This window comes from Lissotriton helveticus, chromosome 5_1 (assembly GCF_964261635.1).
Source record: "Lissotriton helveticus chromosome 5_1, aLisHel1.1, whole genome shotgun sequence".
NCBI lineage: Eukaryota > Metazoa > Chordata > Amphibia > Caudata > Salamandridae > Lissotriton > Lissotriton helveticus.
The window spans coordinates 922862630-922888183 of record NC_136065.1 but is presented as its reverse complement, the minus strand read 5'-3'; the positions used below and the strand labels follow the sequence as shown (position 1 = coordinate 922888183).

General features: G+C 41.3%; 1 protein-coding gene across 3 annotated transcripts in view; it reads left to right on the top strand.

The window, feature by feature from the left end:
- The window catches only part of PLCE1 (phospholipase C epsilon 1), a 1554148-nt gene that overhangs the window by 1112526 nt on the left and 416068 nt on the right, over positions 1-25554 (top strand). For all 3 annotated transcript variants that reach the window (XM_078643386.1, XM_078643388.1, XM_078643387.1), the window contains exon 17: positions 25232-25339. In XM_078643386.1, coding sequence (XP_078499512.1) covers positions 25232-25339 — 108 coding nt within the window. The remainder of the gene's footprint in view (positions 1-25231; positions 25340-25554) is intronic.

Below are 25554 nucleotides of genomic sequence, written 5' to 3'. Positions count from 1 at the left end.
GTTACGTCAAAGGCAATGAAGGGTAGGACTGCTGCAGAGTTAAGATTTTATTTTTCACCCTGCAGGTGAGGGCAAAAATGGAGAGCTCAGTAGGGACCCGTCTTAGTACCTGCTTTTTAGAACTGCTGGTGCTGAGCACTGGCAGAACCCGGCCCACTTAAATCCCTGGTTTTACTTCTGTTGTTGAAGTACTTCCAGGAAGCTGTTACAGTAACTGCTTGCCATGCATACATATAGAAGATGTATATATGCATTTCTACTTACTTACCTTTCTCTGTCAATTTTAAGTCTTTTTCCATTTCCACCTTAGGATAGAGACTTATTGCTGTGTTGTTAGGAGTAAATCCCCGCCCGTATCACCAGGATAGCAATTTATTGCTGCCTTCTGAGGAGTAAATCTGCGAGGGTAGGAACAAGCAGTACAAAGATTTGTGAATCCCCACATACTCGCACATTTGTGGGAGTTCAGCTGCTTTTCACGGCATGCGCTCCCACCCATCCCTTTGAAATTAGGTCACAAGTAAAAGTTTAACATTATGGTGTCATTTTACGTTGGATTAAATATTTTACCGTCGACAAGCTCATATTTTGTATGAAATTTTTTTTTAACTGTATTTACACTCCTAAACCAAACCCATTTGTCTTCCTAAATCTAATCAAGATGTACAGAGGGGTTTGAAAAAAAAATGTCCCCTTAGTGGTTAAGACGCAAAATCAAATTTAAAATTAAATTGGAGGTTAAAACAGATACAGCAAAAGGTAGCAAGTGCAGAAGGGATGACAGTCACTTTGAAGATGATTTTCCCGTAAGTGCAATTATCGTTTTATTCAATAAGGTATTAACATCTTGAAAGCCATGACTTAATACGTTTGTAAAATGTGGGATGGGAAAAATGCCACAGTGCACAGATGTTGTATCTTTCCTATTTATGTTTTCGTTCTTTCTTTTAGGGCTAAAAACGGGTCACTTTGAAAAGTGTAGTATTTCGAATGAAGTCAGTTTGACCTTGTCATCTAAAAATACATTTTCCCACAGGAAAGACGAACAAAACTTGTGGGCATGTTTATACTTAAAAGCAGCAGCCTCCTCTCTCTACTTTAGGTATAGGTTATTCTAATGTCGAATATAATATTTATTTAGTTTCAAAAGTTTACAAGACTTTATAACTCTTTAAGTAGCACAGTACAAAAAAATGTGTGTTCCAGTAGAATATTGCAGAGAAACTCAATACAAGAATAAAAGGGGACAAGATTTGAGGGAAGGGGGCCGATGGGCAATATTGTACGTGTGTATTTGATTCAATCACGATGAAAAGTTCCACAAACTATAAGTGAAGGTTTTAATGCTTCTGATTTGTAATTGAATTTAGAGTGGGATTCGGTCGAATAAATGTCATTCTCAATCAGTTCCAGTGGCTCCAGCTTACATTTTTTTTTGCCTTCAACTACTGTTAGGACTAATGTGTACGGCAATTTAAATATTGTTCTTTTGTCACTAAAGTGCCATGCAGACTTCTGGTCATGACTGCTGCAGGGGTTGTTGCCACTCTGTGCAATATGAGTACTTCCATTGGCAACAGGGCAGTCTTTGTTGCGTGTTGGTCCAGCATGATGGCTTCTGCTGGTGACACCCGAAATTACCTGATCCTGTTCCCTTTTGGTCTGCTCCACATTATTAACCATAATATTGATTTTAATATTTTTATTTAGTTTTAAAAGTTGCCGGTCACAGATCCATAAAGTAAGGATGTTCAAATCATGACAACACTAAGACCAAGGGAAATCAATGGGAGAAGCCAGTATACCATTTAAAAGTGGTGGCAATTGTCAAAAAAGGGGGGAGTGATGTCTTAACTGATATGTAATACCAGACTATCTCATGTCCCAACACTTCACCTCATCTGCTGTCCATTCTCCGCTGCTATATCAAACCTCCATGTGGGGGTTGCGCCAGAGATCTTTGGAGAAGCATCTGTCTGACTGTCCGGCAACCTCCATCCCACTGATCCCAGATGCTTCATGAGCTTAGGGTCCAGCTCAAATCAGAACCGTCCTTAACTGTCATCTACTAAAAATTTTTGTTTTGTGTATATTTAGCTTAGAACCTTAGAGAGTCATGTAGTGCCTTGAGGATGTTCCACTGGTCTGCAGAGGCCAGTGGTGTGTCATCACAAGGAGCGTCAAGGAAGCGCCCTCCCTATTTTATTTTTATTTTCCTAATCATTTTATGGGTACAAAGTAGCATAGGATGATAGACCGTATGTCTGAATGCTACACCTTCATGAGTCGTACCTAAACACGGGTCCTGCTAGCAGAGAGACACAGTACATAGTTAATTCTGTTGTGCATGCTCAAGCCATCACCTTTTTTATATCAAGTTTAGTAATTAATAGCGCTAGTTTGCCTCAAAGGAGAACCACTGTCTGAAGACTCCATAAAAACGCAGTTGTTAAAGTCAGCCTCTAGCACTGTAGGCACACGCCCAACAGTGACCAAGGCTGAGCATGCCAGTCACTTAGGGAGGCTTCCTGACTTGCCCACCCTTCAACATATTGTTATGAGATGGGGGTTAGCAGGCCTCACTGATCCTACCCCTCCCTATGACGATTTCAGAAAGGGTGGGGTTAAATCAGTAAAGACTTCCTGTGCAGAGAAGAGGAGTTGAGCCATTCTCTTAGCGTAGGACCCCGCGTCATCAGTCACGATGAGTTGCTCTGTGACAGTTGATCACATGCTAAAGATAGAAACGCTGCGCACGCTCCCGCGCTGTAGTGAGTGCTGTGTAGTGCTGCCTTGTGCTTTGCTGCCCAGCACACACTGAGGGTCATTGATAGAAATCGAGCACTGAGCTAAGGCGGAGTGGGCCGCCTTTGCTAGTCTTGATGCTCTCGGTCTTCCCAGGGCCATCACATTATTCTTCAGGTACTGACCAGAACAGCTGGCAATGCCCTGTTGACATCGTCTACAGGGCTGTTTCTATGAATGGTGCAGCAGCAGTAGTATCATTGGGACCCAGGGATACGAGAGGCCGCAGTCTTCTGCACCAGCTGCTCTTAATTGTGAAGTCCTGCTTACATTTTGTGGTGTCGGCGCTAGACTGGGTTCTGCCGCCCAGGGCTATTTTATGGAAGGTGGAGGTGGGACCTTAGGGTTAAGAGATCCGTCATGGCTTCAGGCAGCCACTGGCACGGCAATTCAGCTTTTGTTTGCTAGGGAAAAACTAGTAAGAACGTTTTATTTTCTTCAGAGCTTCTAAACCCTTGCAGGAGTATTCTTTGCACAGACACTGCAAGAATGCATGTGATGAGGGTCTGTATGCGCCCACTGAATTTGCGAACCTCTGTCCCCTCACATCAGGGGCTGTCAGTCTGAGGTAAGTATGGACCCGTTAATCATCGATCCCAAACATCACTGCTGTTAAAAGAGCGCAGGTCCTGTGTCTCTCGTAATGGTCCCATCTATACGTTTGAGTGCTTAAGCATTACAACCTGTGCTCCAGTTAGTTCTCAGAAGTGTCCATTCCAAAAGTATTTGTCTACACTACAAGAAAATGACAATAAATAATGCCTCTCTGCTTCAACTCGTTCAAAGTCCTTTGCTGTACACATTACAAGGTGTCACGTCTTGAAAGTGCATGAGAGCAAATGTTTGTAAACTCATGCAGCTCAGAGGGTGCCTTGCCTGAAAGTGCTGACAGTTTTATGAGATGGAAAAAAAGACCAGGTGATAGAGAAGAAGTGACTGGGAAGATGGAATGAGAAAGGAAGCTTATGATAGAAATGATCTTTCCCAAAACAGTATAAAGCCACAATATACTTCAGTGATAGTGCATTATGGTTTGGAGAAGCACTTCGAGGGGAGTGCAATCTTAAATGTATGGGTGGAGTACTCCCAAGTTTTATTTATTTGCTGGCTGCGGTTGGATACAGACTGTGACATGCATACACCACATCCCTGTCCACCATAACATAGAGCAAGTTGACAGAAGTTGGCAGCAGACACAATAACTGCAGCAAGTAACCCAGGTGGTTTGAACAAGAAATTGTTGCAAATGACGATGTGGTCATTGCACTGTGCCATGAACACAGTTCCATTGATTGCTGTGACTTTTTATATTATGGACGTCTGAAGCTTGGAAGCTGTAGCAGAAGGGTCTGGTCTCCTGACGACAGTGTACAGAAGTGTGTATGGAAGGCTGTCAGACATTTTCTCATAGTTATAGACATGTTCATGGCACTAAATGTGGAGCATATTTTTTGCGTCTTACCAGGCTGAGGAGAAGGGTGGTGGACCAGGCACTTGTGGTGATGTGTGTTGTGCCTTAGTTTACCTTAAGGAGCTGGGTGATGGCTTCTTGGGATGAGTTATTGTGTCACTTCTGACATACGTATGGCCTTTTTGAGCGTGGGCATGAACATTCAGCATCCCCATAGGAATTTTGGTCAATTTATGAAATAAAGTGTGCTGGAAAATGCTCCATTATACCCTTCTTTTAAAAACTTTTTTTTGGAACAACCTCATTAAATCATCTTTGGTGCAGACGTGCTCGCACTAGCAAATTATGCCTTTTGTATTTATTCGCACCACTTACAGGAGTCACTAGCCGCCACTGGCGGAGACCATGTCCTCAGTCACCCAGCTGGTGGACCGACCACCTTTTGCAGAGATCTCCCCTGTGGGTGAAGATCTCTGTGCTTTAGAGAAAAACGCCACTGTGGCGACTCCCAGCATAGCACTGCAGGTTTTCAGAGCATACTCCATGTTTAGAGCATCCATTCAACAAAATATTTTGTTTGGAGAAAACAAACTTTTCAAAGTAGGAGTTTTTTTTCTCCAAACAACAAAAATGGAGTTTTCTGCTGGACGCATCCGCCCAGTGTTTGAGGGCGATTTGACATTTTCCCTGCCCATTTCTTCTATTTATTGCATGGCAGACATCGGCAGTGTTATGTTGGGATATAGATGATCCTGCTACAGCAGAACTCCATAAATCATTTCTAATCAGTACTTACCATTTCCCTGAAACCTCCGAACACACACTCATTCGTCAGTGGGGCCCATAACACTGCACATTTACTCTGTTCACTTAATTTGGCTTCAAGGAATTTGGTGAAACACAAAGGAGTAATGCTGTAACATTTGGCGGAGTGTCTAAACCTATTTAATTAGTTACTATTTACACCTACAGTTTTATACACTTTACCATGGTTTAATCAAACATGAATTTTATTCAGACACACCACCATAGTGGCAATGGATCTGCTAGAAAGAAAATTAGGCGTAGGAAAATCACAAGACCAGCTTTAATATTCCATTTTCCCAATTTTATCAAAAGCAAAACTTTAATATGTCTGACATTTAGACATTGATTATTTCTTTATTAAGTAACAATCTTAAACTTTATTTCAAAATGATAATTTTATTTAGAGCTCAGAAACAGTTGTTTATTTAGAAGTCACTTAAAAGTTTAGCAAAGAACAGATAGTTCCAAACTCATTCTCTCCTAACATCCCTCACTAACGCCCTCATCTTATCCCTCCGTCCTGCAAAGCAAACAAGGAAAATAAATCAAAGTATCTTACATCCAGGAATCGATCTGCAATCCGACAGCACTTCGAGAGGAAATCGAAAGAGCGACTACCTCTAAGCAAAATCAGGGCTTTTTATACACTAATTTCCTAACTTAATCTATCTAAAAATCACATCACCAATTCGGGTTCCGATTGGACAATTTGGGGTGGGTGAGCATCTCCTCACCATTACAACATCATATTCACGGTGAATCAGCAAAATCATAATGCGGTATTGTTTAGGACAGTCTTTGGCCTGGTCACTTTCTTGACTCGCACCGTTGCCTTGTTTTCCCACCTTTGGAACACTCGACTGTTCATATTTTGGCAATCATCCTGACTTCAGGGCAAAGCAGCCTTGAACTTCCCATCCGAGTACAGGCAGCTCACTCTCGCTGGTAGGCTTTGGGCACGCATGCACAGTCCAGCACTTGCTCACAGTTAGCCAGAGCAACCATAACTCGTAGGCCTCAGAAGCCACTTTTGGAACTATCATAGAAACAAACACAAATTCATGTTAAATATGGAACTAAAGCCCTTCTGTTTACCTCCCACCATACTAATATTTCCCTATTAGTTATTACCTAGCAGGTAAGCCACATAAATGCTTTTCATACTTTCATATCCAATTACTTTTTAGCACAATAACGTGTACAATAGGCACATTCACATTGCATTTATTTATATTTAAGCTGTGCATTACTTCACAACACAATAACAACACAAATTAGTTAATTATATTGCTTCATGCAGGCAAAATTAGTATTCCCACGTGTTCATGTATGTGCATCTTATACTATTGTTGATTAATACACCACAACACACCATTAGTAAATGTTAATGTTATGGAACATTGACTTCACAAGGGGTACACAAAATTTTGTTTTGCCACCTTGCTCCATCAATTCCCTCATCACCAAATATCTCTCAACATTTTGGAAAATGTAGCAGAACATGTTTCGAATTCTTCATTTTAGTACCATCTACACTCTAGTATATTTCTCCTTTAAATCCTTAAAATTCTTCTCTCTGATTTCTTCCATTTCTATTTCATTCTTTTCTCTTTCCCTTGCATTTCATTCTTGAATTGTCTTCTTTATTGCCTTTCTAAAATCTCTCATACCTTTGCATATACAGCATAATCTTATCAGGAAATCACTATCACTAAAATTGTTATCGGAATTAGTATTTTACCTATAATTGAACTACCTATTTCCTGGAACCAATGTTTAATTGCTGAGAAACTTTTGCCTAACTTTTCAAGGACACCTCCAACCTCCAGTGGTTCAATTTCTTTATGTAAATCTGTAATATTTATAATATACTTTTCAAGATTCTGACTTTTATCTGGGATATAAGTACAACAATGTTGCACCTTTAAAATCCCACAGACTCCTCCCTCTTTTGCTAAAATTATATCCAGGGCAAGTCGATTTTGCATTACCATGGCTCTCATAGCAACCATTTCAGTATTAACCATCAGGAATCCTCCTGCAGTGTCTGTTGACAATCGATCAACTATTGTGGACAATTTTCTGATTCTATTTGCATTAAACCAAATTCCTACTGCTGGTATCAGTGCTCCAAATATGTCACCTATTATTTCTAATACACTCTCTCTTTTTTTCGACTTAAGACTTTACCTATCTCATGCTTTTCATTAGTACCTCTATCTACATGAAATTTTTTAGGAAAGACCAAGCCCACATAACAGGTCCCATACCAGTGGTTAGGCAACCTATAGTAAGCTCTATTCCCACAAATAAAATAAATTCCCGGAAAAACCGGATCATCTCCTCCTTTAAATCCCCAACCCCCTATAATTCTATAGGTGTCTTTGCATTGACTTGCACCCACAAAATAATTGTCATACATTGAATTATCTCTTCTAATTCAAAATTTCCCTAACATTGGCGTATCTATGTTTATGGCTACATTCACATTTTTATCCTCAAGATTCACATCATCAAATGTCCAGTATTTAGATTTTGCATGCTTCACTTTCTCATTTCGTTTGTAAGCAACCCTTCTTTCCTCAACCATATTCAGAAATGCTTTCTCTTCAATTCTCATTTTACATGTCAAATTATTATTAAAAGCATACTCATGTGTCAGCTCATCTAATTCTAAGAAATATTCTCCCATCTCTTTTGCAGGTTTCCTTTTGTTCAATGTACTCTCAATTCTTAATTTTGCAAATATTTCATCTACATTGGAATAATGATATTATAAACTTGCAATTACACTACAAGTCACTCCATATGTGAGAGGAAGATGGTGATAGGTCACCCCTTCTGACACTGATGCTCGCAATTTTACACAAACATAACAATCATCAACATTCATAGTTTTAATATACTCAAGTAATAACTTTGAAAATGTATTCTTTGTGTAGTCACTAATTGACCTATCTTGATGCAACTCTGGGTTATACACATGAGCCTCATGAACTTTCTCTTTCTCACTTGGCTTACTTCGACTCACATTTGGCTTCAATTTCGTTAGACTATCTTGAAAAGGAATGACAATAGCTAAAATCACCCATAATATTATCAACAATCCCATACATATTGAGGAACATCTACACCATTTTCTAAAAATAGAACATTTTGTCTTATGGTTACTAATTGCCATATTTCTCTAACACAATTTCTTCGACCTTGTGTCACCTAGGAGTTATACACCACTCAATTCACTAACAAGTATTTCTTGGACCTCCTGTCAATCCTATTCTAAATTATACTATAGTTAAGTTTTTCTAACAAGTTTTCTACGACCTTATGTCAACTCCGACCTATTCTATACTTACAATATTCGTCTCACAGGACTTCAGAATCTTTACTTAATATCATATACTTTGAGCACCTATCTCTTTACTCTTAGTTGACCTTTTGTACTCACTTTTCCCAATTGCCTTTGGGTTGTACAGGTTTTCTTGACTTCTATTAACTTCAACAATGGGTGGTAGGATAATATATGTCCACTCAGGTGATTTATACCTCTAGTTTGGTCGTTTGACTCTTTTTGGTCTTTGGACAATTTCTATTTTCTTACCGAAGGTTTCTTTTTGACTAGTGATCTCGTTCACTTGCTCTTCTGGCTCATTGGTTTTGTTCACTAATTTAAATCTCAAACCACCAGTTTCTTTAGGCCAATTGTCTCCTTTGCAGACTTTCTTAGTCTTTGGCTCTACTGTATTATGCTCCACTCTCCAAGCTCTTTTTCTTGGTCTTTGAGTTTCATCTGCATTGTCATCAGTTTCACTTTCAGAATCTTCAACTGTATCATTGATTATGATTTTCACAATGTCTTTGTCTTCATCAGACTCCGCTTTCTCTTCTGCTACTCTGTTAAGAACACCTTCATAACTGGTACTTGGAATCTCATCCTTATCGTGAGTTACTTCCTCTTCCCCAGTCTCAGGATTTCTGTTCCTGCTTTCAAAGTTTTCAGATTGCTCTTCAGTTTTCTCCTCTTCAACAGCTTTGTCTTCACTTTCTTTAGCGTCTTTACTGGTGTCTGTCTTTACCAATTCTCGATCTTCAGGTTGATCTTCTGAATCTGGTATTTTGACAACCTCCCTTTCACCTTCACCTTCAGACGCAGAACTGGCTTCTGATACTTCCAGATGTCGACGTTCCTGTCGATCTTCAGTATCTGGAGTTTTTTCTGGTTCAGCTTCAGAGTCAGAGTCAGTTGTACTTTCACCGTCGTACGGGTATTCAGGTGCAGGCACACGAATGGTGTGGCTGGCATGCACCCACCTCTTCAATCCAGCACACTTGACTGCAGTAGTGCTGACCAAGATAACCTGTTGTGGTTTCTGCCACGAGGTACCAAACAGTTTCTCCTGCGATGCACTTTCACTCAAACCCAGTCTCCAGGGACTAGATCATGAGCTGGATTTTTCGCTTTGGAATTTGATTCAGTTCCCACCTGGTGGAGCACAGAAGTTACCACATCAGACAGATTTTTGCAGTAATCCAGTATGATGTCATCATTAATTGTCAACAACTTATCAACAGGTACATAGGCCTGCCTCATCACCCTGCCCATCAGAATCTCTTGTGGACTTAGTCCAGTTTTCCTGTCAGGTATGCTTCTCAGTGTCATTAAGACAAGCGGCAAGGCATCGGGCCACTTAAGTCCTGTTGCCAGACACATTTTTGCAATTCTGTTTTTAATTTTTCCATTCACCTGTTCCACTACTCCTGAAGACTCCGGTCTGTAAGCACAATGCAGCTTCTGGCGAATGTCCAGAGCTTCACAGATCATCTGCATAAGTTCATTTTGGAAATGAGGGCCTCGGTCTGACTCAATTGTCACCGCGAACCCGAAACGTGGTATTATCTCACGTAAAAACAGTTTAGCAACAGTCAACCCTTAGTTTCTTCGCATGGGGAAAGCATCCATCAATCGGGAGAACAAACAGATTATTACAAGAATGTATCTGAGTCCATTGCATAGAGGCAGCTCAACAAAATCCATCTGAACCCTTGTAAATGGACCACCCTCCCGTCCTATGGTTCCCAAACTTACAACAGTTCTCCTGTTTGGATTGAATTGCTGAATCATTCTGAACTTGGGATTATACCAAGTCTGTCTGAAAAGACGAATCATAGCATCTCTACCAATGTGGGCCTGACCATGGTACATTTGGGCCATGTCTGAGATCATGCTATCGGGCATTACTGGTCTTTCATCTTTGTAAACCCAAATTTCATCTTCTTCTCTTTGTCTGCATCCTGATTCAGCCAAATATCATTTTCTTCTGCTTCTGCTTCTTCCTGTATCTGTTTCACTTCCTGCCAAGTCTCAACTACAGTGGTTTTCATTAAAGGACTCTGAACATTTTGTTTTAACTTTTTTCAATTGATTGAAATTTGACTTTTAGCACGATGCTTTGCAATTGCATCCGCATAATTGTTTCCACGGGTAGTGTAATCCTCACTCTTTTTATGGGCTGAACATTTTACAACTGCTATTTTCTCAGGTAGATGGATCACATCTATTAGTGTCTTCACAAATTCAGCATTTCGAATAGGTGTTCCTGCAGAGGTCAAATAACCTCTTTGGGACCAGAGCTGTCCATAATCATGAACAACTACGTAACCATATTGACTATCAGTCACTATGGTTACTCTCACCTCTTTTCCCAATTCACATGCTCGTATCAAAGCAATCAACTCTGGTACTTGAGCAGAATGAATTCCTTTCAGACAAGATGCTTCCAACACTTCTGCCACAGTACAAACGGCATACGCAGCACTTACAACACCACTCTCTGTTCTCAGGTATGATCCATCCACAAACATTACAAAATCTGATTCAGGTAAGGGTTCATCTCTGATATCTGGTCGGGGCTTTGTACAATATTCCAGAACATCCAAACATTTGTGATCAAGCTCACCTTTTACTTCTGCTTCAATGGTGTCAGGTAACAATGTAGAAGGATTAACATTTACACATCTGGTAACTGTCACATTTTCAGCTCCTAAAATTATTTTCTCATATCGGGTCATTCTGCTGTTGGTCATATGCTGTGTTTTAGCTCTAGTGAGGAGAATCTCCACAGAATGAGGTACATACACCCTCAAAGGAAATCCCATCACTATTCCTTCACTTTGCTCTAGACTTACAATTGTTGCTGCTACTGCTTTCAGACAACCTGGCAAAGCTTTTGCAACAGGGTCCATAACAGCTGAGAAATACGCAATTGGTTTTCTCAGTCGTCCATGTCTCTGAACCAACACTGACAATGCACATCCTTCTCGCTCACTGCAGTACAGTTTAAATTCCTTCTCATAATCAGGCATTCCTAAAGCTGGTGCTTCGCACAGTTTCGTTTTTAGCTGTTCAAATGCTTCCATTTCTGTTTTGGTCAAAACAATGGGGTCTCTGAAATCTGCCTTTGTCAGTCTCTGTAATGGTTTTGCAATCAATGAAAATCCACTGTCTACAATAACCTACCATTCCCAAGAACATTCTCACCTGTCTTTGAGGTTTAGGTGGCTGCATTCCTTGTATCATTTTGATTCTTTCTGTTGTGACTTGTCTGATTCCCTTAGCAATCTTGTGACCTAAGTATTGTACTTCATTTTGACAAAACTGCAATTTTGATGGAGACACTTTATGTCCCTCTTCGGCCAAATGATTCAACAATGCTACAGTGTCAGTTACACATGCATCCTTTGTTTTTGATGCAACCAAAAGATCATCAATGTACTGTACTAACACAGACTCTCCAGGCATGTCAGGTTTTCTAACGATTTCTTTAGCAGCTGATTAAAAATCGATGGACTCTCAGTGTACCCTTGCGGAATTCTACACCATGCTAGGATACGATTTTGGAATCGGAATGCAAAAATTGGTTGGCTTTCTGGATGCAATGGAACAGAAAAGAACGCATTACAAAGGTCAATCACAGTGTACCATTCTGCATCATGAGGAATTTGGTACAGAATCTCTGCCGGATTCGGAACAATCGGACAACATGGGACAACAATTTTATTAACCTTTCTAAGGTCTTGCACAATTCTAAATTCTCCGTTATGCTTTTTCAATCCCATAATTGGTGAATTACAAGGACTGCTTTCTATTTCTCTCAGTATTCCCTGCTCAATCATTTTGTCAATTACTGGAGTTATTCCTCCAATTACTTCTGTAGTCATCTTATACTGAGGTATATTTGGGTAACTCGCACCTTCTCTTACTGTAACTTTTACAGGAACAACATCTTTCATTAAACCTATATCTTTTCCAGTGAAATCCCATACTCCTTCTTCCACTGCCTCTTTCAATTCAACAGGAATCTTTTCTTTGTCAAAAACAGGAAATAGCTTATCCTGCTCTGCCTCAATCATGAGCATTGTCATTTTATACAAACTATCTTCATCTGGAGTTTGCAATTCTATGCCATCCGGTGAACAGTATATGGCACAGTTCATCTTGCACAATATATCCCTACCTAACAAATTAACAGGACTACTATCGCACACCACAAATCGATGCATATCTTTGAAAGTTCCAATTTCTATTTCAACTGGTTTTGTTAAGGGAGTTTTTATCTGTCTATTAGCTACACCTACAACTTGAATGGTCTCTCCCGAGAGAGAAAGATTTTGAACTTCCACTGTTCTAACAGTAGAACGGGTAGCACCAGTGTCCACTAGGAAAGTTATTTCCACATCATTCACCTTTCCGCTCACAAATGGACCAGACTGGTCTACCTCAAGAGTAGCTCCAAGCACACACTCTTCTTCCTCTCTCAGGCACCGTCGGAAACTTTCATCCGGCTCACTGCCATCCTCCTCTTGTAACCAATACTGAGGACACGCATTCACTCTCTGCGGTCTTTTTACCTGTTCACCTCCGCTGAATCCTGTCTCTGCACTGTACCTCTGCTGGTTTACACTGTATGGCAGTGGCGGTTGCGGCACCTGACTTTGCTGATTTGCTATCTGCTGTTGTTGCGGTTGCTGTTGATTTACCTCAAACTGCACCTGCGGATTCAATGATGTATTTTCCTCATTAAGTCTTGGTGGACATTTACACTCTTTCTTCCAATGTCCTAACTTGCCGCAATTGAAACATGGGAATTTCTTCTTCAAATCATCAATATTTCCCATTAATTTAGGTTTACCCTTAAAACTTCCTTGATTCCCTGTATTCTTACTCTCCATTTGCGCTACTTGTTGTTCCGCTACCCTCACTTGTTCCCAGATGGCTTTTTCTTTCAGCTTTTTCTGTTTTACATCAATTTCTACACTGCAATATTTTGCCTGTCTCAGTACTTTATCTACTGAGCTCGACTGCCATCCTATCATGCTGTGTCTAATCATGTCTGAAATTTCTGGTCTCAAACCATATACGAATCTATATATGAAGTGACTCATGTCGTTTTCATTAGCTCCTCATAACCATTATACTGTTTGAAAACTAACAACAATCTTTCATAGAATGAATGTACAGTTTCTTTCGGCTCTTGTGTGGTCCTGTCTATTTTCACCCAATCAGTTTCCTTTGGTGGTATTTTATTTTTCAGCCACACTATCACTTGTTCGTGCTTTCTCATTACGTCTGGTGATGAAGCTCCTGTTACTTTGTCTCTGGGAAAATCTTCCCTTGGCCAATCTACAGATATTTTGCATTCTGTCCATAGGTCTGCTGGCACCACTATGTCAAACAATCCATCCAAATCAATCCATAAAACTTTTGACACTTTTACAATCTGTCTACCTGTCGATACCATTCCACTGGTTTCTCTCTCAGCCTAGGGAAATCATTTGTAAATGATAATATATCTTGTCTGCTCCAAGGAACATGTACATATCCTCCTCCAGGTATCTCTCTCATGGGAAACCCAGTTGCCACTGTCTCTTTTTCCCTGATTGGAAAAGCTAATGTGGATTTATCACTGATCTCTTCTTTCTTCTTTGCCCACTTGACCCTCCATTTACTTACTTCTCCCCATTTTCGCAACAACACAATCAAGTCTTTTATTTGTGATAATCTCCCAGCAGTATTCATGTTCTCAATGTCTCTTTCTGCAAAATCTACTCGATATGTTTTCTGCAATGATTTTATTTTTGAAAATTCTATTCCATATTCACTTGCCACTTCTTCCAACTGATCATACATTGTTTTGGCCTTCCATATTATGCTTTTACATAAAAACATGAGCTCACCATCCTGATATGTTTTTAGTCTGTCTGTTCCAATAGTTCCAAATATTAATTCTTCCATGTCTACTTTTAATTTGGCCACATCCAGCACTTTTGATTCCTGCTCTTTTAATTTCAAGATTTTAATCCAATCACTCAATTCTTTATCTGATGGTCCTACAGGTGTTTGTGTTAAATCTATTTTATCTATACTTTTCTCTGGAGTTGTAGAGTCAGATTCTGCTCCTGTCGGGTATCTGCATGACAAACTTTGATTAAAAGTCAATTCTGGTGGATTTACATTTACATTCCGCCTTATTTCTGACAAATCAGGATAAATATTCTCTTTTACTTTCTTCAGACTCTGTTGTAATGGAATTGTTAAGGTCGGCTCTTTTATACTTTGATTTTCAAATACTGGTATCACAGGTCCTATTGTTACTGGGACATTTACAGCTTCCATATTTTTAGTAAGGTTTTGAATCAGTTCATGTGCAGAATGTTCATAATCAGAAATATCTGGCTGTACATCATTACGCCTTTCATTACTTAGCACAGTTTTATGCGAGTTATTACTTTGTACAGGAGTAACTGTAATTCTAGCTTCTCCAATCGGTGTACTTGGGACATATCTTTTTTCTACTCTCTCAGGGAAATCTCGGAAATTTGATGGTTGTCTCGTAGTTTCACTAACTCTCTCATCTGCTATTGGAGCATTCCGGGTCGTCCATAAAGAACCTGGTTAATATGGTGCCGGTCTCCTATTTAATATTTCTTCTAACACAACATCCTCTGATTCGCTTTCACCATAACTTTTTTTTTTTATTATTTATTTATTGCCGTAAGAAAGTTAATTGCACTGTCCATCACATATAAAGAAATACATAGAAGTCGCCTACATCCCTAGCGGGCCGGCTACATGCATTCACTGCAGGGACAGCCAGTCGTAGTTGGACACAGCCCATCAGCCGACATCCAACGGACCGGCGGCGTATTATCAGATAAACCATATGCTGTCAACAGTGTCATACTCGCCTATTTGTTCGATAATATTCTTACATTTTCACCATTTTTTGTTTTAAAAAAAAAAAAAAAACTTAACAACCTGTAAATTAACAACACATTACCCAACATCTGATTTCCTCTTGCCACTAATACTCTGTATCACAGCATCCTTCCTCCTCAGTACCAATATTAAACCGCAGTACACTCTACGTACACCTTCTGACGAATATATCACTCAGTGTCCGCTTCCGAGTCTGACGCGCCATGAGTTAGCAGATATGTGCGCAAAAAGCCCCAATCGTCCTTAGGTCTTGACCCGATCGGCAGCTCCTCCTCGTAGGTATTGAGAGTGTCATGACAATACACCAAATCTTCAATCCAGTGCTTCACCTCCGGGATTCTCCCGCTGTTCCAATGTAACGACACTCGTCTTTTGGCTAACAGTAATGCAACTACACAGAATTTGCGTTTTAAAGCCCTGAGCTGCGGAACTATACCCAACAGACAGATTTTAACGTCACACATCACAGACACTCCGAGCATTTCACTTAAGACCTGCATGACCTGTTCCCAGTATCCTGCTACTCTGCGACAGTGCCAGGCCAGATGCATGAAGTCTGCGTCATCCTGGTTACATCGGCAGCATTTGGAGTCGGCCCTCAATCCATATTTATACAGTCGCTGAGGCGTATGATATACCTGATGCAGATATTTGTAATGGATGATTTTCAGGTTACCATTAGGTGTTAACATGCCTGTAAGCAAACATGCGGATTCCCATTCATCGTTTGTTAGAGGTTCCACCAGCCCAGAGTCCCATCTATCCTTAGCCTTGTCTGAGTTACCCCCTATAGCTCCCTGTATGCTCGTGTATAGTTTAGATACTAGGTGAGACGCTGCGGGTGTGGTCAGGAGCAATTGCAGGGGTTCCAGTGTCTGTGGTTCTCCTGGATGTGAGGGGTAATGTTCCCGAAGCGCTCTCTGTAGTCGATAATAATTAAAGCTGAAGAGTGGGGATGGGTTGCTGATGTATTGTAATTTCTCCAGGGTCTGGAATTCACCATTCATGTACAGATCCCCTAGTGTGTCTAAGCCAGCCCTCTTAAGCAAATCCATACCTATCTGTTCCTGTGTGACCGAAAGTGCCGGGTGATGCGCTAGTGGAAGCCGTGGTGCATATAGTGGTAGGGTGTGTGCTGCCTTGCCCATCAATCGCCAAACCTCCGTGGTCGCATTCACCGGGTTAATGTCGCGCTCGTGCATCCTAGGGCGTTGATGTGTCAGTATGCTAGACAGAGGGATCGGACCCGCATCTCCCGCCTCCACCGCCACATGCGTCATAAAGGGTACACTGTGGTGCCAGTAATGCGCGAATTGCGCCTGAGCGCATAAGTAGTATAGGTAGAAGTCTGGGACCCTGAAGCCCCCCCCTAGCATATGGCAGGGTCATGGTGCGCATCTCCATCCTCGCTTGTTTGCCCGCCCAAAGCAGACTAAGTACCAACGTATTGATACTACGGAATACCGCAGCAGGGGGTTTGATCGGAATATTGTTAAACAAGTACAGGAACTTCGGTAGAAGTACCATTTTGACAATCGCGGCTCTGTCTGCCAAGGACAAGGGAAGTCTGTTCCATCTCTTAACTTTATCTTCAAGGGCCGCTATAGTACGTCCGTAATTCGTCCGTACAACCAATTCTGGGTCTCTATGGAACCATATACCCAAATATTTCGTCGGTTCTCCCTGCCATTCCAGTGGGTAGTCCAATTGTGTTGGGCTGGTGCTGTCCGTCAGCGATAGGATAAGGGATTTATCCCAATTTATCTGCAGACCGGACTGTTGGCCAAATTTTATGTATTCCCGCAATAGCGGATTCAAATGTTGTGCAGGGTTTTTTACATAGAGCACCATGTCGTCTGCATAAAGCGAGATATGTATTGGACGGGAGGGCATTTGAATTGCCGAGTAGTGATGATGTTGTCGGATTTTACAAGCCAGCGGCTCCAGGATCAATGCGAACAACATCGGTGAGAGTGGGCAACCCTGCCGGGTGCCCCTGCCTATGCGGATTGGTTCCGAAATGTACTTGTTTACTCTGATGCGTGCAGTTAAGTCGGTGTACAACATAGATATCCATCCCAGAAAAATCATAGGGAACCCCATACGTACCAACACCGCCTGAATAAAGGGCCAGCCGATGGTGTCAAACGCCTTAGCGGCGTCAAGCAACACCGCCACAGCCTTCGTTTCGGGAGCCAGGTAGTGAGCTAGTGCAAACAATGTGCGGGTGTTGTGTGTGGTGGCTCTATCAGGAATAAATCCGGACTGGTCGGGTCTTATTAACAGGGGCATAAGCGGTTTTAATCTATCCGCTAGCAGACTGGCTATTATTTTCGTATCTACGTTTAATAACGAAAGAGGACGGTATGAATCACATTTGTCTTCTTTTTTGCCCGGCTTCAGCAGTGTGACGAGTAAAGCCTCTCTCAGTGACGCTGGGCTTTCACCATAACTTTGATTCCCTATCTCTGTGTTCTTTTTCTTTTCTGTGCATTTCCGTCCCTCATATTCTTCCACCAATCTGACTGGATACATGCCATCACACATGTTACCATTTCTCCATCTACGCATTCTACTCATGTGTTTCTTCCCACAAATCTCGACGTCTACCTCGGTCTGATATGCCTGCTTAACCTCTCACTTTCCAATTCAAGTATCTCATCTTCCCATTCAACCAATGCCTCAAATTGAGTCGGTCTAGGTCTCGGTTCAAGCTTCATCATTCTGTCTCTCAAATTTCCCAAAATTGACATATCAAAAGATCCTCCTTCTGGAAAAGCTAACACACCATCATCCTTGGTATACCGTACCCAATTCTCCAACCAAACATATGTATGGTAACCATATTTTGACAACATCAGAGAAGCAGGTGTTTTTGGCGGAGGAAGTATTTTTCCCTCTCTCGTAACTACTTCTTTGTCTTTTACAAACATATTTTTCAACTTTTTAAACCATGAAGGTTTCTTCTTGTCTTCGTCATAATAGTAGTAAGCCATTTTCAACAAATCTCCTGTTTTCAAAAAGATCGCGTACTATTCTATTGCTGTTTCCGTAACACCAACCTATCACAGCGCGGTTCGCACTAATGTACCAATTAGAACACGATACGTTACTATAGTGCTTAACCAATAGCTTTTGCTCCTTTTCGTGATGCACCAATCAGCCTCTACTCCTGCTCGGTCACGAGGACCAATCCCAGCGCGACACTTTTGACGTCACCAGCGCTCCGGCTTCTGCAACGCTAGCTGACCCCTCCTTTACAGGGTTTTTTCAAGAAGCCGTATTTACAAGGTATTTTACAAAATCAGTTAGTAACTTTCATAAAACAATACCATTTGCCTGTTTCGCTAATAAAGTGATTGAATTTTTCAATCACACAAGTATTCTGTAACTGGAGTAGACGACGCTTACCTCCTCAGAATTTTAGACTCGTCGATAAAGTAGCACTACCCTCTACCTTACCCTTCTATCAGGCAATAACAAACTTGTTTCTCTAGGAAAGCACATACAGAGATCTTTTTCACCTCCTTAGAGACAATCCCAGAGTTTCACCAGAACGCGTATTGCAATTTCATTTACACACGTTCATACAGAAATCCCTATTCATATATACACAAACTCTGGATCACCAGTAGGCAGCGCTTACCTCTAGCTCACCTCAGAATTCCTCTTTCGTTAGTAAAGTAGACGCCACTCCTTTACCCTTCTATCAAGCTCTGGTTAAGTCCTACTACTCTCCCAGCAGTAAGTTTTAATCAGGATACGCAATGATCCCTGTGCTTGAAGGCTAAGATTTCATAGTCTGTCCTCACTATACATTTATCCTTTCACACCTAATGTCCCTAAACAGTGATATGCGACAATACCACCGCAGTATACGACAATACTCCTTTTTTGAAACAGACCAATGCACTGTGCGACTTTAATTGCCACACTTCCTCTGCCAGCAGACAGAGGCACTAGCTTCACGCAACACTTGGAAGCCTTTTCAGAACTACATATAACGTTATACGAACTCAACAGATGTTAGTCATAATTCTGTACATTAAATTCTATATAGTACTTTTATACATAACCCTAGCTAATTTCCTTAGCAACCACTACTCTGCTACCAAGATATAACTGCTACAGCGGAACTCCAAAAATCATTTCTAACCAGTACTTACCATTTCCCTGAAACCTCCGAACACACACTCATTCGTCAGTGGGGCCCATAACCCTGCCCATTTACTCTGTTCACTTAATTTGGCTTCAAGGTATTTGGTGAAACACAAAGGAGTAATGCTGTAACATTTGGCGGAGTGTCTAAACCTATTTAATCGGTTACTATTTACACCTACAGGTTTATACGCTTTACCATGGTTTAATCAAACGTGAATTTTATTAAGACACACCACCATAGTGGCAATGGATCTGCTAGAAAGAAAATTAGGCGTAGGAAAATCACAAGACCAGCTTTAATATTCCATTTTCCTATTTTTATTAAAAGCAAAACTTTAATATGTCTGACATTTAGACATTGATTATTTCTTTATTAAGTAAAAATCTTAAACTTTATTTCAAAATGATCATTTTATTTAGAGCTCAGAAACAGTTGTTTATTTAGAAGTCAGTTAAAAGTTTAGCAAAGAACAGATAGTTCCAAATTCATTCTCTCCTAACATCCCTAACTAACGCCCTTATCTTATCCTTCACTCCTGCAAAGCAAACAAGGAAAATAAATCAAAGTATCTTACATCCAGGAATCGATTTGCAATCCGACAGCACTTCGAGAGGAAATCGAAAGAGCGACTACCTCTAAGCAAAATCAGGGGTTTTTATACACTAATTTCCTAACTTAATCTCTCTAAAAAGTATATAACGTCACCAATTCGGGTTCTGATTGGACAATTTGGGGTGGGTGAGCATCTCCTCACCATTACAAAATCATATTCACGGTGAATCAGCAAAATCATAATGCGGTATTGTTTAGGACAGTCTTTGGCCTGGTCACTTCCTTCACTCGCAACTTTGCCTTGTTTTCCCACATTTGGAACACTCGACTGTCCATATTTTGGCAATCATCCTGACTTTAGGGCAAAGCAGCCTTGAACTTCCCATCGGAGTACAGGCAGTTCACTCTCGCTGGTAGGCTTTGGGCACGCATGCGCAGTCCAGCACTTGCTCACAGTTAGCCAGAGCAACCATAACTCGTAGGCCTCAGAAGCCACTTTTGGAACAATCATAGAAACAAACACAAATTCATGTTAAATATGGAACTAAAGCCCTTCTGTTTACCTTCCACCATACTAATGTTTCCCTATTAGTTATTACCTAGCAGGTAAGCCACATAAATGCGTTTCATACTTACATATCCAACGACTTTTTAGCACAATAACGTGTACAATAAGCACATTCACATTGCATTTATATATATTTAAGCTTTGCATTAGTTCACAACACAATAACAACTCAAATTAGTTAATTATATTGCTTCATGCAGGCAAAATTAGTATTCCCACGTGTTCATGTATGTGCATCTTATACTATTGTTGATTAATACACCACAACACACCATTAGTAAATGTTAATGTTATGGAACATTGACTTCACAAGGGGTACACAACATTTTGTTTTGCCACCTTGCTCCATCAATCCCAACATGCATAATGTGGAAGGGGTGTTTGTCATGAAAGCCCCATGTTTGGTGGCAAGTGGTTGTGGCCGTGATGTGCCAGATTGACAGTAATAAAGAGGCCCGGGGCTCGGACCTCGTGGTTAGTTGACTCCAGTAATAAGTCTAGAGCAGGAGTCTCCAACCTTTTCTGCGAAAAGAGCTACTTATGTTCAATTAAAATCATCATGAACTACTAATATTATTGATGTCTTAATTGCAACCACATTAGACAAGATTACATGAGTACCCATGATATGCAAGATTACCAACAGTGATCATCTTGTTGCAAGGATTCCCAGTAGTAATGTAAAAAGGCTGTGTCAATTTGGAATGTCTCTTTGTGGGTAATGGATAACAGCCAGAGCTTCAAAACCCTTGGCACCAAGGTAGTAATAGAGGTAATAAGTATCTCCAAGGGCCACATGATTTATTATTCAAATATCCACTTTAAATATTTTGAAACATAAACAGTTTTTCTCCAAACATCAGCTTGTGAGTTGTGAAAATACACAAATTTTTGTCTCAAATACAGGCTTTCCAATATTAGTGTAAATGTGTTAATTCAACCAAGCAAAGGTTTCTAATTTAGTGGACCAGGCTGCACGGAGGAGAACTACTTAAAAGTGGCTACCAGTAGCTCACAAGCTACTCCTTGGAAAAGCCTGGTTTAGAGCCATCATTCACTGGTGGGGCTGGGGAACTGCCGACCAAGGCCTACGTGCCTGCAGACATTACAACTTAACAAATTAGCAATGAAGGTGGGATTGTGTGTACCTGTGGCCCCCCCTGCGACATCTGCCTGTGGATCACTGCCATCCTGAAGTTGGTGGCGCACATATTGCAGCTTCCTGGCCTGCCAGCTGCTGGAAAGGTATTGGTACCAAACTGCTCCCACCCTAACTGACTGCCACAGAAACATACCTGGGCATACAATAGGCAGGCCTGCCACGGCGGAGCTCGCCTCATCGCTCCCAGCATGGTCGTGCCCTGTATGTCATCTCCTGCCTGACGGTCATGCATTGATGCCGCTGCGCACTGCTGCCATCAGGTGGTGCACACCCACCCTCGCCTGCTCACCGCCAGCCCTGCCGCACCACAACTGCTGCCATACCAGAACTGCCGCCATCGCTCCAGCTCTCGCTACAAGCTGCTACTGGCCATTCCCACGAGGAGTGTCTCCTGGCCTGCCTCGTGCCCACGCACATTGCTGGCATCCTCCCGACACCACAACAGCACTGCCAGCCTCCAGGGAGTAATTAGCTGCACCTTGCTCAGTGACCCTGAAACAATGCCCATGAAGCCATAGTCCATGCTTCCCAAAATGGTGGACATCTGCGGGAGACCCAGATGTAAAGTAAATGTGGATGTTTAAAAAAAAAAATCTTTTTTTTCTGTTGCCCTGACCCTCACGTCTGGTTGAGATTTGGTTGGACTTTGTCATCAGCCCTGTGACTGACTTGCCCTGGTGGGAGTTGGCTCTGCGTAATCTGCAGCCTTCCTCCTTGAATAGCTGCACTCACTGCGGGGCCCTGGACATATCTTGAGGAACTTGAACACAGGTGTGAATAAGACAGATGGCACCCATGACGTCCATCCCTACTCCTGAGCGGTTTGTGTGTGATCGGCACCCACTCTCCAAGGCAGCAAGGTGGAAGGTTTTCTGGTTGGAAACTCATTTTGTTGCAGTGGTACTGAGTAATGACAGAAGGCGCCCCATGCTCTTGCATTGGGGGTGGGGGAGCTCAATCCACAGAATTCGAAAGTCAGTAGTGAAAACTGGTCCACCTATCACGTACAGTACCCTGAAACAAGCATTAACAGCTAACTTTGAACCACTTTCAAATCCTGACAACGAGCAGTTCCTCCTACGACAAGCCAGTCAGCAACTGGAGGACTTGGTGGACACTTTCTATGCTCGTCTAAAAGATCTAGCAAGCATGTGCACCCTGCCTAAAGATGATGATGAGATCAAGGCCCAAATCATACAGGGTTGTTTTTTTGCTAAAAATAAGGAAAAACATCCTTCAATTTCCCAGCATGTCCATGGCCAAAATACTCATGTAGGGTTGCTCCAAAGAACTTTCCAAAGCACCTGCTGCACACATGGAGGCACCGTAGAACTACCGGTGAAAACAGAACCAGTGGATCTGGTAGCAGCAACTGGCAATGACAACAAAAAAGCTCACCCTACGTCCACAGCAAATTCCAAGGTTTATGACTGATGCGAAGGCCCCTGCCAATATCAAGGCACCTGTCTGGCGCTAGGCAAAAGATGTTCCTTATGAAACAAGCTCCATCACTTTGCCAAGGTCTGCTGGTTCTTCCGTCACAAAGGCCAAGTCTATGAATGTCTTGGAAACGCAGGGAGCCCCTGATGATATAGGAGACATGGACGAGGATGACATAGATGGTGCAGTGCACGTCATATATGCCATGCAACCCGGAACATGCCACAGACGAGGCATACCAAGCTGTATAATCACCATCGCTGGCCATCAAATCCCAGCCCTGATTGACAGGGGTACTTTCATTAACATCCTGGCACAGCCTGTACTACGGACTCTGCTAAAGCCACCAGTGTCACACCCCAAGTCAACCCAGGTTTATGCCTTTGGCTAATCCACACCTCTTTCACTAGCAGGTGTTTATACAAATGGACCACGGGGCTGGATATCATCAGCTGAAATTGGCCTCGAAGGCCAGGGCAATCACCAAGTTCTCTACCCATTTATTTTGCATGTGTCAGTCAAATTCTGATTAGAAAATGGATAGTGGATTGCATAGCAAATTATGAACTTTTGCAGACAGAAATACACAGCAGATTTCTAGGAAGTAATTAAGGTTTCCTTGTAGAATGATGTTTTTTTAAACAGATCTTCTGGGTTACCCCAGAGGAGTGGAGCATATTTATTGAAGACCATGGGTTTTACCAATTAAAGTCAATTTCAGCTCTGACCCCACTTCCATTACTTTCTTCTTCCACTGGAAGTTAAAGTGTTATTGGTTGACTTATGGCTCAGGATTCCATCCCATTTGAGGACACTAAATGATTCTTTGGTCCAGTTTAATTATACATTTTTAGATTCACTTTCATTGAGGCCTGTTTCATAATGTTGATATACTTTTATACTCTTTTCAAGTAAATGTACATTTCTGACATCTAATGAGATTATGTACTCCTTTGACATTCCATAATGCTATGGTGTCATTGTCTTTTCTTGTTAGACCTCCTATAGTCTGCAGTGCTCAACAGTACTGAGTCATAGGTTTGGGTTTCATACCCTAGTGCCATTCCTTTAAAATAAGTGGGTAGTGTTTAATTACCTCTTTTGGTGGAAGTTGCTTCTTGATTTTCTTCAATGGGTTCCATAAAGTGTGTCTTTACATGTAGATTGATTCGATCAGTTTCTGTGCGTATCTTCCAGGATTGGAGTCATGTGATCTATAATATGACTGTGTATAGAAAGATCCCACAGTTGAGGTTGGAAAGAAAGGCAGGTACTTATTAGAGTTTTTCTTGGTTAAAAGTGTAGGGATTTGACCTTTCCTGAAGGTGGGTGTTGTAATGCTTTTAGTAAAACCTTGCCTTCATTAGGGTTTATACAAAGTTAACCCAATGTCTTGCAGCTTAAAAGATAGATGCAGAGCAGGATAATTGAACTTCTTAGCTTGCTTTGAAGCTCCCATCTTTTCTTACCTTTACTTGCCCCACCTCGATAGGTTCTTGGCTCCCTCTCTTAAGATCATTCTGATGTAGCTATCCTTGTGGTGTGCAGTGCTTTCAAATTCAGCAGACTAAGTACAATATAATCACATTTTCATATTGTGCCTCTGGGGTGTGTAGTATCTTCAATACACGGCCATGGTAATTTTATTTGTTCTCTCTAAATGGAATGATCACTTAATATTTCCAAATTGTAACTTAGGCGAAGACGCATTTGTTCTATTGCCTACTTCACTGAGTTGGTGACCTTTTTTGTTACAGTCAGGCCCAATATATGTTCAAAGGATTCTACAATGTCTTAAACACTTCTGTTGAGAATTTATTGAATGGGCCAAGGGCGCTCTTCCTAAATATTAAATGTTTCAACATTTTCCCTAAGATTATTTACATAATCCTATTTAAAGTGTTTTCTGGTACAACTTCATACATTTTAGAATGATATCTCATTTTGTGTGTACGTAAATGTATTTTGTTCAATGGATCATCATAGCCCCGACTTTTCTCATTGTGTTCTCTTAAGAATTTTGACTGATATGCTTATTTTTGATACAGGTACTATTACAAGGCTGTAGGAGCGTGGAGTTAGACTGCTGGGATGGTGATGATGGCATGCCTATCATATATCATGGACATACCCTCACAACTAAGATTCCCTTTAAGGTATGTTGGCCAATGTAAACATGGGGACAACAATATTGGACATTAGAAGGCTGTTAGCTTGTTCTGTTTTTTTCTCATAAAAGATGTTGTTACTAAGTGGAAGTATCTATGAATAATTTCCTTTACCGGTGCAGCGAAGGAGGCAGTACAGGTCCACGGCAGGCTCTGACCAAGAACTCAGGTCAACCCATGCCACTTCTCTAAACCATGAAGTA